Here is a 19585-nt window from a genome sequence, read left to right as displayed (position 1 = left end):
AAGTGAAAGTAAACCAATTTATATAATTGACAGAATAGTTTTTAGGGTTATTGACACTGCATTATAGTTGAGTAGAACTTAAAAAAATCATGGATTTTTAATCTTCAGCTTCAGAAATGAAGTAGCAAAACTGAGAGTTTTTCTTTTTAGCAATAAACTATGTTAAATTGCCAAAGTGATTTGCTTTTTGAAATTTTCCTGCATTTATCAGGGTTCTCCAGAGAAACAGATACAATAGGAGATATACATATCTCTATATATGTTCTGTTCTATATAATGAAAGAGAGATTTAAGTAATTGTCTCACATGACTGTGGAGGTTGGCAAATCCAAAATCTTCAGTGTGGGTTAAAAGGCTGGAGACCCAAGGAAAAGTTGATGTTGCAGTTGTAATCCAAAGGCCATCTGATAGTGGAATACCATTTATTTTGGGAGAGGTCAGTCCTTTTCTCTTAAGGCCTTCAACTGATTAGATGAGGCCCACCCTCAGATTATGGAGCTCAATCTGCTTAACTCAAAGTCTATTGATTTAAATGTTAAATTCATTTACCAAATACCTTCACAGAATCTTTAAAATAATACTGGCCAAATATATTGGTACCATGGCCTAGACATATTGACACATGGACTTGATCATCATATTGCCCCAATCCTTTACAATCCTATCAAGTATTTTATTCCTTTTTTCTTCTAATATTTGCATAATTTGTCCTACTCTGAGTCTTGTGCATTTATGCACCATTTAATTCCTATTCTTAAATTTTCCTGGTTGCTTCAGAGTGTTTCATATATTAATCACATCCTCCCCTGAATTAGCTGGAGAGTAAAATTTCCTGTACTTTTGACCCCTCTATAGTTGAAACACTATTTGAATTGTGTTTCAAGAATGCTGAGGTTAAAGTCATAGCAATGAAGAAACAAAGAATGAACAATCATTAACTCATCTAAAATTGCAAATAAATGATTCACAGGATAAAGCTCACACCACAGGTAACTACACACCACTAATCAAGGGAATTAGTCAGAAAATTCTTAACTGATGCACATGAAACTCTCAAAATGTCAATATTAAATGGCAGCTTCTAATCCTAAATGGTATCTATAAGATGATATATATATATATATATATGTATATATGTATATATACAATACATATATGAATGTGAATTTTAATTATAATATATAATTTTAATTATAATTTAATTGCATATGAATTTTAATTATAGTATATAATTTTAATTTTAATTTAATTATCCAAGGATATGTTAGAAATGCTCTTCCTATTATATATAAACCACGAAATCCCATCTGTCAAGAAATGTTGACCCATATATACCATTAGAAATGCTGGAATGGCGTTTTGGTATTCATAGATTGGTAGCAACATTACACAAATCTCCATGAGAACAATGGCAATAATTAATGTCTTTTCATTATCCATATATTGTAAACATAGTGGTTGGTAGTATTAGTAGATCTGATCCATTAATTAAAATTTAATCATACGATTTGGTAGCTGGTCCAAAATTTACCAAGTCTTTATTTGGTATAAGTTGGTCAAACTTTCACTTACTTTCTGATTTCTATCACTTATCACTGTGGTACTCTGGGGATGTGGTTGAGTACAGTGTGATGAAGAACCACTTCAAAGAGGGCTTGAGGCCAGCTCTCTTTGTTTTTTTTATAAACCCAAGGGTATTTTAAAAAGTGATGGACATTGAAAGTCATAACATTATTGATAAAAGGGTGAAGACCAACAAACAAAAACTCCTAGACACAGACAACAGTTCAGTGGTTACCCAAGGATGGGGGGGGTAGTAAAAGAGGGTGCAGAGGGTCAAATATATGGTGATGGAAGGAGATGTATTATAGAATTCTACACTTGAAACCTATATAATTTTACTAACCAATGCATCCCAGTAAATTTAATGAAAATGAAAAAAAAAACAAAAAAAAAACGAAAACAAGATAAATCAAACTAACTTTGAAAGAGAGATAACACAGGCAAATGTCCTGCTGTGGTCTGGGATTGGGCTTGGCCACTTTGAAAGCTGAATCAAGCCCACATGTGACTAAATCCCTGAGACCTCACAGCTTAACCCTTCTATTCCTCTGAGACCCGATGACCCGGGGAACCCTCTGATACTCTAGGACCTGTACTCAGGGCTGTGTGTGGAACAGCAGAACCAAAAGGGCCACTTGGGAAAAGCTGGAATTTAAATTCTACTTCAGCCAGTTTTGTTTGTTATGAACATTTTCTTTTCTTAGCTCATTGAGCTTTCTCTCAGTCAACAGATCTGTCAAAAAACCTTAACTGTTAATATGGCGATAAATCACTCAGACATGGTTACAGTAAACGTGGGACAAGAGAGTATTTCCCCTGACAGAATTTCTGCATTCCAGGCCTCCAGATAGCCCTTTCGCCGCACACCACTGGAGCTGATCCTGCCCATTCTGAGTGAGAAATCGACCAGATTGAGAAGGAAACTTTGCTGTTGGAGTTGTGAACCAGGAATAGACGTAAGACTCCCCTGGGACCCTCTACTGCCTGACTTCTCTGCAGCCTCTAACTTAGCTGCCCACCCACTCACCCTATATAAACAATTGGTATAAAGCAACCCCAAGGCATTTCCATCAGGTGAAGCCAAGTTCAATGTCTGAAGATCATCCTTTTGGAAGTTCAGGCATTATGTTTTTTGAGGTCCAGTCCTTCAATTACATCCCTCTGATGTATTTAGCCATCAGATTTAGGCTAATCCGTTCCCTCCCACATGTGCCCCAGAAGGAACACTAAAGGTACAATGGATGGCAGTTTATACCCAGGGAGCCACCTTCTTTTACCACCCCTGGCTGAACATGCTGATAGATATTAATGTAAAGAGGCCCAGTCGAGGGCTCTGGCCAGGCTCCTACAACAGCCTAAATCTAATGGCTATCAGAATGATTTTATTTTCTACTTAGGCTTACAAAATACAACTCTTTTAAATGATTATTTTCACTTCTCTTTTTTTCACTGTTTTAAAGTTTTTAAAATTTTTTTGTTTGTTTCAGGTATACAAAGCAACGTAATAATTAGACATTTACATTCCTCACAAAGTAATAACCCTCCAATTTACTACCCGTTTAACATCGTATATCGCTGTTACTACACCAGGGACTATATTCCCTGTGCTGTACTTTCCATCCTGTGAGTGGGAATATAATCACTTTTTTTTCACATGGTTTATGAAAGAGAGAGAGAGGCGTGTCATTTCCTGTTGTTGAATGTATACACTTTCATGGGGAGAAGAGTTTTATATGAAACCTTCTTGTCTTAGCCTAGTCAGACTGCTGGAACAACATACCATAAACCTGGTGGTACTAAGCAACAAACTTGTATTTCTCTCGGTTCTGGAGGCTGGAAGTCCAAAATCAGGGAGCCAGCATGGTTGAGTGAGGGCTGTCTTCAGGGTGCAGACTCCCTCTTGTATGTTCACACGGTAGAAGGGCCTAGAGATCTCTATGAGGTCTCTTTTATAAGACACTAATCTCATTCATAAAGGCTCTACCTTTTTGACCTAATTTTAGTTTTTAGTTTTTAAGATCTCACACACACACACACACATTTATTTGTCTGTGCCTATGCTTATGTATGTGTATATGTATGTGTTATATGTATGTGTGTGTATGTGTATATGTAGATATATCTACAACTGATGCCATTTTTGAGGTTTCTGAGATGCTGTAAGATACTAAAGATATTTACAATGCAGAATAGGGCAGTGTATTTTACTATTTTACCCAAAAAAAGAAAATAACAAATTGTTTGAATTGTGAGGCTCTTCTGGTCTCCTATAGAATCATATACCACAAAGTCAGCATATTTTAAAAAGACTTGTCACCAAAAGAGGTTAAAACTAGGACGTATTGTATGATATGTGGTTTTTAGCAAGTGGGATATCCTCTGATTTCCCCAAGGTGGTTTTTAAACTTATGAGATGTGGGTCTTACCCTTAACTGAAATTTTGGTCCAATGATTTCACTCCTGAGTCTCTGGAGCTCTCCGTTCGTTGGCTTCATCACTGTTTGTCATTGTTTTTGCAACACACTGATACTTCTAAAGGGAAAGGAAGATGGAGTTGTGATGAGAAATCTCAGGTCTGCCTGACCCCGTTGTCTTCTCCTATCACTGTTGCTACTGTAGCAACCTCCAGGTTTTCTAGCCTCAATTCCCTTCTCCAGACAAGTCTGCATATCTGTCTTTATCTTCTATTTTCTTTATATCTTCTATATCTGTCTTACCTTCTATTTTACACCCACCCCACTCTGGAATCAAGCCTAAGTAATAATGTTAGAGACTCCTGCATTCAAATACAATTGGCTCAGAATCACATCCATTCATGTTGTTGGGCCTTATGCTAGTTTCCTATACCTCATGCCTAATCTCTGGTCACTGTTATTTGGCTTACGGACCTCTTGATTATAGCCTGGTCATTTTGGTATTCTCCTATACATATTTACCCTGATGACCATTTCATGATCTGTCTTTGATATCATCATGTGTACTATCCTTTTCGATGTAGTTTCAGATCCCTGCCAGTACTGATTCCTTCCTTCTACTGATGGCCCAGAATTTATAACTGAGAATTCAGAGCATTACCACAGTTACACAGGGCTTAATCCCATTGCTAACTCAGTTTCGGCAGACAGATCTAAGACATGATAGAGCCTTCTTGTGTATATTATAGGGTTCAGACAGCTTAAATCTTTCTCCAGTGTCCCTCAAGTTGGTGTTGCAATAAGAAGTTGTCATAACATCCCTGGCTCTCATTCATTTGTAGTTAAGTAGATTTTAGGCAGACTGACATCTCCCACTTGTCTGGTTGGGTATCTCTTTTTAGACCTAATTCTTCCTATTATTGGGTCCCAAAGTCAAGCAGTATTTAGGTGGAGAGATTGGTAGGAAACTAATTATGTCTTTGGACCTAAACAATGCTTGCCAATTCACCTTTCCTATTAATATGTTCTCTACTCTGACTCTTTTATTTTTCAAATGATTAAGAACCTGTAAAGACAAAAGGCTCTGATCAATTAGGTTCCCTCAAACACCCCAAACAATGTCTCAGGACCGCAGATTCTAATAACGTGAATATAAATGGTCCTTACAGGGAAAGGAGCATACAGTCATGGCATTTTCATAACACTTTTCACTTATCTCCGTGATAGAATTCAACCGTCAGTAATTTTTTTTTTTAGTTTCTACCTCTTCATCTACACTGTAAACAATGAAAGGCAGGAATGGAATCTTTCTCAACCACGTCACCTCAGAACTTATCAAAGTTGTCTGGTGCCCAATATGTGGTCATAGATTGTTTGCAGATAAAGTGATTCCCATGGAATGTTTACCCTGACTAACTTCAGAATAGGGCCTGTTTTTAAAGATCGATCCCCAGAACTTGTAACTGTATCTTGAAACTGTATCTTGAAACTGTATCTTGATTTCTAGCACAGGATTTTCAATTCCTGTGTTCTCAAGTTCAGCACAAGCCTTCTGTAAACTGGTAATGTTTTCTTTCTTACTTGCCATTTTTACTTTCTGGGTTGAGTGGTTAGGCCTTTCCTGTTACTGCCTAAAATAGAACTTTCCAAATTAATGACTTGGCTTCCTGCCACACCCGACTCCCACTGGGGTAACATGGGCTTCACAAATCTCTTGAGGGATCTTGTGAAAATGAAGATTCTTATTTAGCAGCACAGCATGAGATTCTGCATTTCTAGCAACTGCCAGGGGGTGCCCATGCAATTCATTTGAGGGCCATCCTTTGAATAGCAAGGAAATAGACGACTCACTTCAGAAACACAATCTTTCATTCTTGAAACATTATTTAATTCTACTATGGGCCAAGCACTGGGAAAAGCAACTAAAGAGGAATGGGATATAATGTTTGCCCATAAGAAGCCTACAGTCTAATATTGGCAGCAGACATAATAACAAATCATCGCTACAAATGATATGACCATTAACAGAATGAGAAGACAAGCCACAACTGGGAGAAAATATTTGCAAAGGACATATTTGATAAAGGATTCTTATTCAAACTATGCAAAGAACTCTTAAAATTCAACAATAAGAAAACACACCACCCAATTAAAAAATGGGCCAAATACCTTAACACATATCTTACCATGAAGGTACACAGATAGCAAATACACATATGAAAAGATCATCAACATCGTATGTCCTTAGGAAATTGAAAATTAAGATAATGAGAAACCACCACACACCTATTAGAATGGACCAACTGAAACACTGACAACACCAAATGCTGGTTAGTATGTGGAGCAACAGAAACCCATCATTCATTGCTGATGGGAAAGCAAAATGGTATAGCCACTTTGGAAGACAGTTCGGCAGTTTCTTATAAAACTAAACAGACTCTTACCATATGAGCCAATAATCATGTTCCCTGGTATTTGCTCAAATGAGTTGAAAAATGATATCTACACAAAAACCTGTACACAGATGATTATAGCTTTAGTCATAATTTGCCAACATTTGGAAACAACCAAGATGTACTTCAGTAGGTTATTGGATACATAAACTGTAGAACCTAAAAAGGCTACATACTGTATGGTTCCAACTTTCTGGAAAAGGAAAAACTATGGAGACAGTAAAAGGGTCAGTGGGTGCCAGGAGCTTGGGGGAGAGGGAAGGATAAATAATAGGTGGAGCGCAGGAGATTTTTAGGGCAGTGAAACTTTCTGTATATTATTGTGGTAAAGGATACATTTCACTATACATTTGTCAAAACCCATAGACTACAGCAAGAGTAAATCCTAATGTAAACCGTAGACTTTGGTTGATAATAATGTGTCAGTGTTGGTTCACGATTGTAACCACTCTGGTACAGGAAATTGATGATGGGGAGGAGGCATGTGTGGGGGGAGGAGGCATATGGAAATTCTCTGTACTTTCTGCTCAGCTTTGCTGAACCTAAAACTGCTCTTTTAAAAAGTATATATATATAGAGAGAGAGAGATAGATTAATAAATATGATCAGGCCAGAAAATCAATTCTGAGGCCTAGAAAATCTTCATTGGTGGGCAAAATATTGTGTGTGTGTGTGTGTGTGTGTGTGTACATGTATTTGGGTATAAGGACAGGAGATTAGACCACTGGCCCACTGTCTAGATGGTCACACCAACTCTAGATGGAAACGCACCAGCAATACATTACTTCCTCCAGCAGGCAGGACCATTTTCCACAAAGGATTAATTAAGTGCTAATGGGAGACAATGAGTGACAGTCAGTGACAGGGATCCCCTTCTGAGGCTCTTCTTGCTCTCCCCTCCAAAAAGCCTTTTATTGGGGTCATTACTGTAGATAGGGTCCGCTATCACCAGCATCTTGCTCTTGTCCCACATCCGTACCAAACTAGCCTCTGCACTGGGAAAGCTGTATCAAAATTATCTGGGCTGTCTTTAAACGGTGAAGATTATAGAGCCTTATCTTGGATCTTCTGCATCAGAACTTCTTAGTGCTGAGAGATGGTAATCCAAAGTTTAGCAAGTTCTTCAAGTTGTTTTTATGTGCCGTAAGATTTGAAAATCACTCTTCTATTTCATTTCCGCACACTTTCTGGTACAAAAGCCGATACCAAATTGATTCCAAATAAGTTTTAATAACTTTATCTTCTTATTGGTAACAATCAACAAGCTTAAATTTTGCAGAAAATCATTAAATTATCTACATATTCTTTTTCTTATATTTCATTAATGAAATAGGCCATGCAAATAATACTGATAGGGTAGGTAAATAGATAGAAATGAGCAGGAGAAGGAGAGACCTAACCTGGTTAGAAAGCCCCTTGCAGCTGCTCCTACTTAGATCAAGACTCTTGCAGCTGCCCTCACATTGGGTACCAGTGCCTGACTAGGCCAGCAGGATTCCAGGTTCACAAATGCTTCTAAATCAAAGGGATGTGTTGTTAGAAGCTAGAGAGAGAAAGAAACCATCCTGCTTATCAGAATATACACTCCGCTTCTCAGGGCCATCGCAATGAGCTCAGACAAACTTGGGAACAAGAAGGGAGTATGAAGCACTCCAGCTGGGAGAATGAGAGGTACTGGGGTCGGGGGCGGAGGGGCCGGGACAATTCTACCCATAGAGATAAAAACCCTCACATAATGTAAGGAGAGGCTGCTTCCCTCTCTTGGGTCAGCCCCCTCCATGTCTCGGAGTGTACATGCTTTTACTAATAAACTTCTTGCTGTCCTATGCTGCACAAACTCTCTCTTGACTGATTCTTTCCTTCAAGAAGACAAAGAGCTGAAGTACAACATCCTTCCCGATGACAATACTGAAATAGATTTATTTGTGAAATACAGATAGAATTCTGACATTTTTAATTAAGAAGGAATAAAAACATATATGATTTGTGATTTTGGCAGCATTGTACAAATATCAGTATAAATCATTTACAGAGATGAAATCGTTATCAACATTATCTTTACTGTAAGACATGTCAAGGATATTCTCAACAATAGACAGAAATTTGTTTTGTTTCAATTCAAGAAAATTTTGAAGGAACTGTTCAGCTTTGTGTGTTTATCTGATAAGGACAGCTAAATGTATCCTCCCCATACTTCCTGTTTCTATTTTTAAGAACACCACCAGTAGCTGCTCTAAGGTATCTTTTTTACGTTAGCTGCCCATAAATGCAGCTTGGCTGAAAAAGAAATATAGTACTGGTTGCTCAAAATCCTAGGAATAATGATATCATACTGGCTAGATAACAATAACTCTGAAACAATACCTGCAACCCCAATTTAAGGGGCAAAATCTTAATGCCAGTGTTTGTAAGAAAGGCTCTGGCACAAAATTTGTTTTGTCTTTTTGGGAAAAAACTTTTATGGGCTGTCATACTTCTATCCCCATAATTCCATACATGATTTTCATACATTTTCTTTAATGACTCATTTACTCTAGTATTTTTAGTTTCTTTAGCAAACTGAAATGGTATGTCAATTTTGTCAGTTTTTCTTTTACTGTTTCTGTCAGTCACCTACCCTTCCTTCTATACACTAATACACACACTAATACACACACACACACACACACACACACACACACACACCCCACATTCATTTGTGCAGCAGCTCTATATTTGTTCAAATGGATCCTAACCTTTACTATCCACTTTGTATGAGGTCTATTGCATTAGTCAGTAGCAGCACCTGAGAAACCTAATAGCCCCAAGCAGTTGAAAAAAGTTGTAGGCTATTTTTTAAACAATTAGACTCAAGTACTTTGGAAATTCAGAAAATGGAGCCCATATCTTCTTGCTATACTTTTAAGTGGCCGCAACCTCATATGGTTAAAACAAATGATTATCAAACTATGCTAGTTTATTGTGTATGATTTGCCCTGATTCCTTAGTAAGAAGAACAGCAAGATACAGATGTGGTGAATAGAAGTATGTTGACCCATATTGGCCAACAGAATACTCTGGACGTTTCTCCTTTCCATTAATGGTGCTTTTATTTTCCCATCGGCTCAACCGTGAAGCAGTTTAAGCCATCAATCCACATTCGCCTGATGATAACTACTCTTGCTGAGTTTTATGTTTATTCAGACACCCACTCGTATATTAATTCAGCAGCATTACGTCAATTCATATACCTTAGTCTATGTGACCCAAACACCGAGTTATCACTTTGTTCATAAATGTACTATAGATTAATTGCTCCATTACTACATCTATTTGCTTGGCAGTCTAACAGGGTAGATACAAGCATTTGTTTGTCCGGTGTGGGAACATCTGCCCACACCCAGTTAGCATATTCCACATCTTTATTGCACAATTTATTCTTTCCATTCTTGTCTTATATCATCAATGCTAAAATTATCTCTCTTTTACATTTAAGAAACCCCAATATTAGATTGACAGAGGAAAATATCTTATTATCAAAGATTGACTGGAAAGAAACATACTATCATTACTCTATTTATGGTTAGTTAGTCGAATGGGGACATTCTTTTTCAAGAGTGTGTAGTGAATTGATCCGGAAACACATGTCTCTCTTTCCTACGTGTGTTTCTGATAGCTCCAAAGAAAATACTGAGTTTGTATGCTGGGTAAAATGTAGCTAAGTTTAAATATTCTGCTACTCTTCTATTTGTGATATCACTCAGTTTTGGAGAGAAGATTTTGTTGTTCATGGCTATAATATAAAAGACTCCCAGAGAAGTTTCTGGGAGAAATTTTAGTCATTTGTTTTACGGACCGTTAAGACCCAAGCACCAACATGAACCTCCTTAAAGTGAAACTTCTCAGGTCATGAAATACTATTTGACATTCTGTTGGTATTAGATAACGGTGCTGACATGATGATCATCCAATGATCACTAGTGAGAGATCAGAACCAGATTTAATTCCTCACGCATATGGCAGCGTATTCTGTAGGTGCTTCTTCTACGTGTCTTGCCTGTCTTGGGTTCATTCCAATGATGGAGTGGTTCAGCGAAGCATAAACAATGCTTTGTTTGTTTTCCTTAAGACTGGGGTCTTCCTGGACCCCGAACCAGGGTTCGTTATCATAAATTCTAGTTTCTGATGTTAGTGTTTGGGAATTTTGCCTGGTGCCCACTTCAGTTTGCTGACTCTGAAAGGGCTGGGGAACATCAGCCTGTAAGAGAAAGAAAAAGATTGCTTTCATTACCATTTAAAGATGTGATAGTGCATATTCATTAGCAAACTTTGAGTGTAGGCTAAATTGAGTCATTATATGTGGAGAGAAATAATCAACTTTTCCTCATATATGCTGTTGACGTCCACTTTTTTGTGCTTTATAATAGTTATTTTGTGCTTTGATAGTCTCCATGCCTTCCCTGGTCCTTTGCTGTTCTTATTGTGATGTTTGCAGTAGTATGTCTCCTCCTCCTCCTTAGCAGAGTTCTACCATACAGCATGCCTGGCCCTCTCCTGAGAAATGAGGTATCAAGTGCTGAGTACACTGCCTCCCTCTGACGAGGTGACTGCCCAGGAAACACCACTAAGGCTGGGTGACTGAGACAGGCTTTAAACTTCCCTGCCTCTTGGCTCAGACTGACAGTGGCCCAGCCTCTGCTTAAAGGAGCCTGAATAAAGTCTCTGGAGGAGCACTGAAGAAGACTGTTAAGTGACCCAGTAAATAGCTATAAATCCTCAATAGATCAACAAGATCCCTGTCGTACTTTTCAATCAGTGTAAGTCTGCCAACTCCGTTACCTGGCTCCTTCCTGAAAGATGGCTTGTTTCCATGGAAAACTGTGTTAGAATGAGTGGGATGAAAGAAAATACGATGCTCTGTGGCTGAACCTATCCTGTGGGCACCTCATCCAAGTGGGTGGTGTCGCAAGGCCAGTACACCGTGCTGGGGTGGGAAGAGATGACAAACACCAAAGCAGCTGTCCTATTCTATGTGTGTCTGACACTTTACAGTTTACAAAGCACTTAAAAAAAAAAATGTATTGAGGTATAATTTGCATACCTTAAAATTCACTTTTTTAACTGTGCAATTCAGTGGTTTTTAGTATACAAACACTTTTATACTCTCAAAGGACCAAGATGGAATAAGATGAGAAATTTGGCTTTATATTTTTACCAGTTCTTTTCTCTACTTTGAATTTCTGTTCCATGGTTCTCATACAAGTTCCTTCTTAAGAAATCTTTAGTCTCAAAGACCTAATATGGCATCTCTTTATTTTATGAAATGTTTGATAAGTCAAAGCTGTGAATTCCTGTGAAAGATATGAGCATCTTAAAACAAAATTCCCAAATAATTGTTTGCACAGAAAAACTTCTTTTGAATTCAAGTTCAAATCATAAATAATTTGCCCAGTTTATACAGGAAGAAATATGACTACATTTTAACCAACCTGGGCTTTATTTGCTCGGTAAATTATTTAGATTATTGTTTTAAATGGTTTCATAGCTTCCAGGCCTGGTTGTAACAGTATGTAGTTTGCTGTTATTGTTCATTATAGGAAGAAAGAAAATAGTATTTAAGAAAATTTCCCTCCTTGAGTAAACAAAGCCTTAGCACACATCACAATGATGCCTACTAACACTTACTAAAAACTTAATACCCGTTTATTAAGTTGAATGTATCTGATTTGATTTAAAATTAGGCAACTGGTAGGGAATGATGAGTGCTATTTAATATTATATGTAGAATTATTGGCTATATGTGCCTGGCATTTCTGAAACTTTCAAACATCTTTATCTCAATTCTGGTTTACTGAAACACACACATGTTCCTTTGCAGTACCTCATTTATGACTATAGTATTTGGTTTTGTTTATGTTTTTAATTTTTTGTTGGGGAATATTGGGGAACAGTGTGTTTTTCCAGGACCCATCAGCTCCATGTCAAGTCGTTGTTTTCGATCTAGTTGTGGGGGGCATAGCTCAGCTCCAAGTCAAGTCATTTTTTATTCAATCTAATTGTGGAGGGCGCAGCTCATTGGTCCATGTGGGAATCAAACTGGCGACCTTGGTGTTGTGAGCACTGCACTCTAACCAACTGAGCCACCCGGCGGCCCTAGTATTTGTTTTTAATTAGAGTTTCATAAAAAAATTTTTCAGAAATATATTGCCTCATGTTGTATTCATTTTTGAGTCCCAATGTTTATACACAAAGGAACTCAAAAGAAAGGCCTTAGGTTATAAAGCCAAGAACTTGTAGGAAAATGGCACTGCCTCCAAAACACCCTCTCCTTCTCTGGGAGGTCTTGATGAGCCCACACACATTATGAGGCACTCACTTTGCATATAGTAACTAGGTCTGTGATCATGCTTCTTTATCTGCTTGTGCGATTCACACCCCATTTTATGGTTATTTATGGTTCATTCTTTCATTAACTCTCAACTGTCTTCCAGAAAGACTGTAAGGTATTTTTGTAAGAATAAATGAATAGCCTGAAGTCACATAACAGGCCAAGAGCAGTGCCAAGGTTATGCGGCTCAGTTTGGGTTTTCTGCCTAGAGTCTACACTGCCACCCATGCTCTTCTAAAGGACCACTTATTTTGAGACTTGTTAATCCTGAAGAATCTTTGCAGCAGATGGAGGTGAATGTAAAAAAAAACACATTTTTAAAAATAAGTCAATATATATAGCACTTAGAACAGTGCCTGGCACATGGTCAGTATTGCAGAGAATTAACTTTAAAAAATGTATAAATAGTAAGATAACATAGATTGTATCTGTTTTAACAGATACATTAAACATACCAGATTAATTTCCCTTTCTTCTGTATCTGAAGACTTCTTTTGTTTCCCTGGAATTCAAAAAGAAAAATAAGAAACCAAAGGGAGTAAAGGACCACACAAAATTCTTCTACAAGTTGCTGTAAATTAGGGTTATGGTAAGAATATGGGCTCTGGAATCATATTGCTAGGTTGAACTTCAGTCCCTGGAGCAGAAGTGGAAGGCCCCTCCACTCACACCCTCCCACTTGCATGCCAGTGACAGTGTTACTATTAGTTTCGGTTTGTTTATTTGCTGTGACTAGCGTGGCACACGCACATCAGTTTGTGAAAACTCATGCTGCCCATTTTGTTCACTGGTTGTTCACCTCTCACTCCAGAGATGCCTCTGGCATATTCAAGGGGAAAGGGCAGGATCTGGTACTCGACTTTAAAAAGGCTGGAATTCCTTGTTCTGGGGACATTCTATACTCAATGCCCGACACACTGCTGGCCTGTCACCTACATAGCCAGGCTCTACTACTGCCCAGTTCCCTTTGGATGTGGTAAATCAAAGGATTTATCCCTGACTCTCTTTCTGAAGTTCTGAGAGAAGTTCCAACAGCATCAGGAAAGGTGGTGAAATCTGGAGAGAAACCATGGAAAGATCCTTGGAGTTGCAGATGTGAAGTTAAGGTTACAGAAGATTCCCCTCAGTATTCTGAGAAGTTTCTGGGGTTTTGGATGTTCTCACCACAAAACACCAGAAGTACTTTTGCCCAGGCAAAGATTTCTCTCATGGCAAAAATAAGAGTTTCTCTGTTTAGCTTAGTGTTTATAGCTACACTGAGGCTACTGTTGTGGGGAAAGGGATGGGAGGAAGAAAGAGAGAGAGAGAAAGAGAGAACTATGGTGGTTTAGACCAGAGCTAGATCAGTTTTCCATACATCTGTCTCTTACTGTGTTTAAGTATTTCCTCATGACATTGAAGGAATTCTTACAAAAGCAAAAGGGAATTGTTTTTAAAATATCATACTTCACCCATTATGGCAAAACCCACATTTTTCAAATGTATTATTGTTGGGTGAGGGTTCAGTTTAAGCATGTGTTTGTAATGGCAACAGAAAGTACAAGCATATGAATTTCTTCTGAGGACATTGGATCTTCATTTAGATAATGGTATGTATGACTGACATGTTAATCTGAGAGATTATTTCAACCTCCCTTTCAACACTTTTGAAGTTTAGAAGAGCTTTTCACACAAACCTAAGACTTACACAAGCAGAATGAGTAAGCCCCAGTAATGTTCCCTCCTTACCACAATTCTTGGCTGGTGCACTATGCTGTGGTGAGCATGCCTCACCATGACTAGAGCGAACCTGAATTAATCTATTTGGCTTTTTGGTGGAAGGATGAGTTATCCCCCAGGAAATCATTATCCTTGGTTTATTGCAGAATATTGGGAAAGAAAACAACAGGAACCAACTAAAAATATGTCAGTCCTAGTAATTGAACCCAAATGTGTGGCACAGAGCAGCAGAGGGAAGATGGAACCCACCTTGGTGCCTTCGCAGGCAGCAGAATAGGTAGAAACAGGTAATGAGTAGAGGCAATCCTCCCAAAGGAATCAAACTGTAAAGGATCCATTGTCTGCCCCCCATATTTTCCATGGGGGCTGGTCCTGGGGCACTGGCTGTATCTGAAATGTTAGTCAATGCTAAAGACAATTAGGAAATCTGAGATATAGTAGGATCCCCAACACCTTCTACATTGTTAGAACTTGAATGAAGGAGATTTCTAGCTGATGCCTCCATTTCCCTTCCAGTAGGCCTTCCCTAAGAACCCCAGTTCTCAGTACTCTCACCCTTCTCTTTATAGCTGAGCATGTGTGAGTGGGTCTGGGTTATAATTTATCTTTTCCAAAAATTCTTGTTCTGCTAGGGTAAATCCCCTGTAAAACAATATCCATAAAGCTCTCAGAAAGCTCTTCACCAAGGCCTTTCATTCACATTGTCTTATTTAACTCTCATATTTATCACTTAAGAAAAGTAAGGAAGCCATTATTTTTATCTAGTTCCATGCCTTGAGAAGAGTATTATTGTTGCAAGACTTGCCCAAGGTCAGACAGTTAGTGAGTGGCAGTTCGGACTTAAGTCAACATGTTTCTGATACTAAATTCAAGTTCCTTGAACACAATGCTTTCTCATTGTCTCATAACTCTTTGGTATCTCCAAATACCAAATATTTTTGATAATTCCATATATCTTTGGTATTTCCAAATATGGTATGCTGGTCATATAGCTGATGCTCATTACTTTTGATCAATATTACCATGCATCAAGGCCTTGTTTGTCCAATGTAGGTTGCAACTTATTTGTGGGTCATGAAACAATTTAATAGATCACAAATAATATCAAAAAATGAAACAATACAGAATAGAAACTATCAGAATGCATCATATATCTTTAATTTTGTACTGGGGTTGAATTTTTTTATGTAGCAAAGCTTTGTTTCTAAATATATTAGCATAGTTATATATTAGCTTCTCCATATGCTTGATTTTGAGGTAAAGGTGATCAGGAGTTACTGGAGCTGGGCTTAAAGTGGTTTGGAAATTCAGAGTGGTAACACATGTTGTATTGTTCATGCTACAGCTGCTATTTAGATTGGGCAAGCAGCCAAGTCATTGCCAAGGGTGACAGACACAGCTGTTTGGGGGAGGGGTATGGATAGGAATAGGAACTAAATTTTCTACAACAGATAACCTAATACAAACAAACCCACTCAAGGAAATCCAACTTTTACTATTTCTCCCACCATCAAACAATCTAGTTTCCTTAATTTTATTTGACTAGCTTGATACTTACTTATTAGAGGATGTTCGGAATAATTTTGAGTGCGTTCTGAAATAGAAAAACATAGATAGATACTGAATTTGGTTGTGAAAATAATGCAAGCATATACTCAGTTATGTCCAAAATCAGAGCTAGTACTGAGAGGACTCCTGCATTTATTTGCACACTAACAGAGAATCCAATAATCCAGCAAAAGGCAACTTGAGTGATTTGTAGATTACTTGGAGATCATGGACATAAAGTAAATTCCTGGATTTATTCTGAGGCTCAAAAAAGACTGTGTAAATACAACACAACCTTCATTTGTCTGCTTTGATTCCCTCTTTCCCATTCCTTAAGCATAAGGACACAATATAGCCTGTATGACATCTTCTGGTACCTAGAATAACAAGACACACATTCAGCAGGTATTCCAAGTGAATGTGGAAAGCCAAAATGAAAGGATGCTTTCGATGATATCCTGGGTACTCATTCTGAAACCGAGACTGTGTTTCTCACTTCCTGCCTACTTGTACCACCCTCGCTTTCCTGCTAAAACAATGACCACTTGTCTGTGAACTTCCAAATCAGGAACTGACCAAAGCCAGATTGGGGAGGATGGAATTGCAGGCCATTGTGTGTTCCAGTGACTCGTTCCCAGCTCAGTCAACTTTCCCTCCGGAACTTTGCTTTGCAAAGTGCATTTGTTCATTCTGGAAAAATATTGCTTTCTTAAAAGTGTCCACGCTCCATATGCCTGTTCTTATGTAGATAATTCTTAACTTGAATGTAAAAAGCAATTGAGAGTCAGATACAACTGTAGGAAAATTCCAGTACCCCCTAAGAAAGATATTTCAAAGGGAGAAAATGAAATTTCTTTTTATCATACCTCCAAAATGTATTTATGAAAAGGGTGGTCTTTAAATATAGTTTCAGGGTATATTTTTCTCCTCACCTCATACTTAGCTCATGAAATACACCCAGGAATGAGAGAGGAGGAATTTTTCTTTGATCCTTTCCCTGTTGTTTGTTTTCATTACTTCATGAAAGGAAAATCCACACCCAGTTCAAAGCCAATTCCAAAACAATTCATTTGTCTTTAGTGAGGGAAGCAGAGATGACCTAGAGAACTATTGCACAGTGTCTGCTTCCCAGGACAGTGAAATCCTTGATGGGAATAAACACATTTCCATACATGACTACAGTACAAGGAGCTGTGCGGTAATTGAGAGGCACAGAACTTAGATGGCATAAAAATTGCTAGAAAAGAGAAATCACTCCCCCAAGGGTGAACATAGAAGTCTTCACTAAGAACTTGGGAAGTGCGCTGGGCTTGACAGGAGGGGTAGAATTTTGATAGGTGGCGGCAGATGAATGAGTGCCTCATGAGTGGTGGGAACAGCATAAGAAGGAATGCTGAAGACATGGCAATGGCAAGAAAGGCTGTTAGGCTGGAGGTGAGAATTTCTATGTGGAATCCAGAAACAATCCATAAAGGTAGGTGGGGATGGACTATGAAAGGTCTTGAATGCTTGTTGACAAATGTGAGCCTAATGTTATAAGCACTGGGGATGCTCTGCAGGGGACTCAATAAAAGAGTGATATTACGAATGAAGCCTGTTAGGAACATTAAGTGTATCAGGAAGATTTTTGGCTGACATGACCAGATTTGGAAAACACTAAAGACAAGGAGTCCATACAATCAATTGTAATGGAAGTCTGAGATGCTCACAAAAGCTGTAGGAGGGAACGAATCACAGTGGAAAGTTATTGACAGATAAGAGTAGAAGACCAAAGCAAAGTCCTGGAGAATTCCCAATAGGGATCAGGAGTATTAACAAAGTGATAAGAAAGGGAGTGACAACAAAGGAAGGAACGTCAGGAATTGGGAGAGTAGAAATCATCAAAGAGAAACGTAAAAGGCCCTTAAGGTGTCCAACTCAGTTCTTGGACTTTCCTTCAGACCACTTCACCCTTCACACCCTTTGTCCCAGTCTGAGCCTAATAAGCACATTCCCTCAGGGCACAGGGGTTAAAAGGGACTGCTGCCTCCCTTTCCACTGAAGTTAGCGCCACCCCCCCAGCCCCCATTCCATAAGGGAGAGATTATTAGTCTTAATTTCAGCCTCCACTTGATCCTTAGAACAGGCATTTTACAAACTGTACAACCATCTATAGTGGTCATGGAAGGACCCAAATATGGAAAGTCATTTGACTAAATTCCTCCTTATTATACAGAAGTGGATTGGTTCCCATGAAGAAAGGCTGCATTACACAAGAAGACTGTCTTCCAAGGGAGGTGAATTTGATGTCACTACATTTAATTTTATTATACATTAAATGCATATATGTAATATAAATTATCTAGTAGTACTTAATTATTTTATATTTAATAGTATATTTAATGTAGTCCTGGAAATAATGTTTTTGCAAGTTTTGCCTATTTTTGTCATTTATTTTGCCAGATAAAAAGGTATTATTAATTCTTTAAAAACTCAATATTTTATCTCATTATGTGAATTAATAATGCAGTTCTCTCCAGAAAGCATTCATTCCATACATCCTCAATATAGGCTTTTCCAAGTTGTTAAAGGCATTTTTTTTTTACTTCACATAGATTATGTTATTTAATTCATTTACAAATAAATCTTTATTGAGCACCCACTATGTGCCAGACACTACGCCATCTATTCGTAGAGAAGCAAACATGTTTAAAACACAACTTCCATTCTAAAGAGATTTATAAACCAGTGCACCATTCTAAAGAGATTTATAAACCAGTGCACGGTTGATCACAGGCAACCAGCATTGAGTTTGACCCCAAATTTGCAAAAGCCGAGTCTCCAACTCTACCATAAATTCCTTCTACAGTTCTGTACTTCATTCTAGAGAGTTGAGTTAACACCAGAATACTATGTATTCCCTTATTTGCCTGCTTTAAGGGATTTAAGAGTGATTTAAAGAATTTTAAAGGAATTTTAAGTGGATTCCTTCATTGGACTACTTTAAGAGAATTTAAAGACTGACTCCAAACTGTGCATATAAAGTAATAAATTAATTAAACACACACACACACACACACACACACACACACACACACACACACAATGTAAGCAGTCAAGTGAATGGTAGCCATAGAAGAAGTAACTGTATGAGACTGCATGTAGATTTCAGACATGTACCATACCTTTTTGAAATCTCTTTTGTGATAACCTTCAAGGTCAGTGTATGGGCCACCAAAGAAACTCCATCTTATTTCTTATAATTAAAGGGTAATATTCTTTGATCCAAATATATTTTACGTGTTAAAATGAATACAAAGTAAATTTACTATTTTAATCATTTAAAGTGAACAATTCAGTGGCGTTGAAGGTATTCACAGTGTTGTGCAACCATCACCACTACCAAGTTTTAGAACATTTTCATCACCCCAAAAAGAAACCGTGTACCCGTTAAGCTGTCACTCCCCATTCTCCTTTTTTCCCAGTCCCTGGCAACCATTGATCACTTTCTACTCTATGTATTTACCTATTTTAGGTATTTC

General features: G+C 38.0%; 1 protein-coding gene across 4 annotated transcripts in view; it reads right to left on the bottom strand.

The window, feature by feature from the left end:
* Window positions 1-8323: 8323 nt before the first annotated feature.
* Window positions 8324-19585, bottom strand: part of BTLA (B and T lymphocyte associated) — a 31253-nt gene continuing 19991 nt past the window's right edge. For 3 of the 4 annotated variants that reach the window (XM_019734882.2, XM_074331957.1, XM_019734884.2), the window contains 4 exons: window positions 16075-16110; window positions 14766-14924; window positions 13253-13299; window positions 8324-10667 (listed from right to left, as the gene is read on the bottom strand). In XM_019734882.2, the coding sequence (XP_019590441.2) occupies window positions 10410-10667; window positions 13253-13299; window positions 14766-14924; window positions 16075-16110 (500 nt within the window). In that variant the 3' untranslated portion in view covers window positions 8324-10409. The remainder of the gene's footprint in view (window positions 10668-13252; window positions 13300-14765; window positions 14925-16074; window positions 16111-19585) is intronic. The other variant, XM_019734883.2, reaches the window with a different exon arrangement.

This window comes from Rhinolophus sinicus, linkage group LG01 (assembly GCF_036562045.2).
Source record: "Rhinolophus sinicus isolate RSC01 linkage group LG01, ASM3656204v1, whole genome shotgun sequence".
NCBI lineage: Eukaryota > Metazoa > Chordata > Mammalia > Chiroptera > Rhinolophidae > Rhinolophus > Rhinolophus sinicus.
The sequence above is the reverse complement of the archived record's forward strand: the minus strand, read 5'-3'. Positions and strand labels throughout refer to the sequence as shown.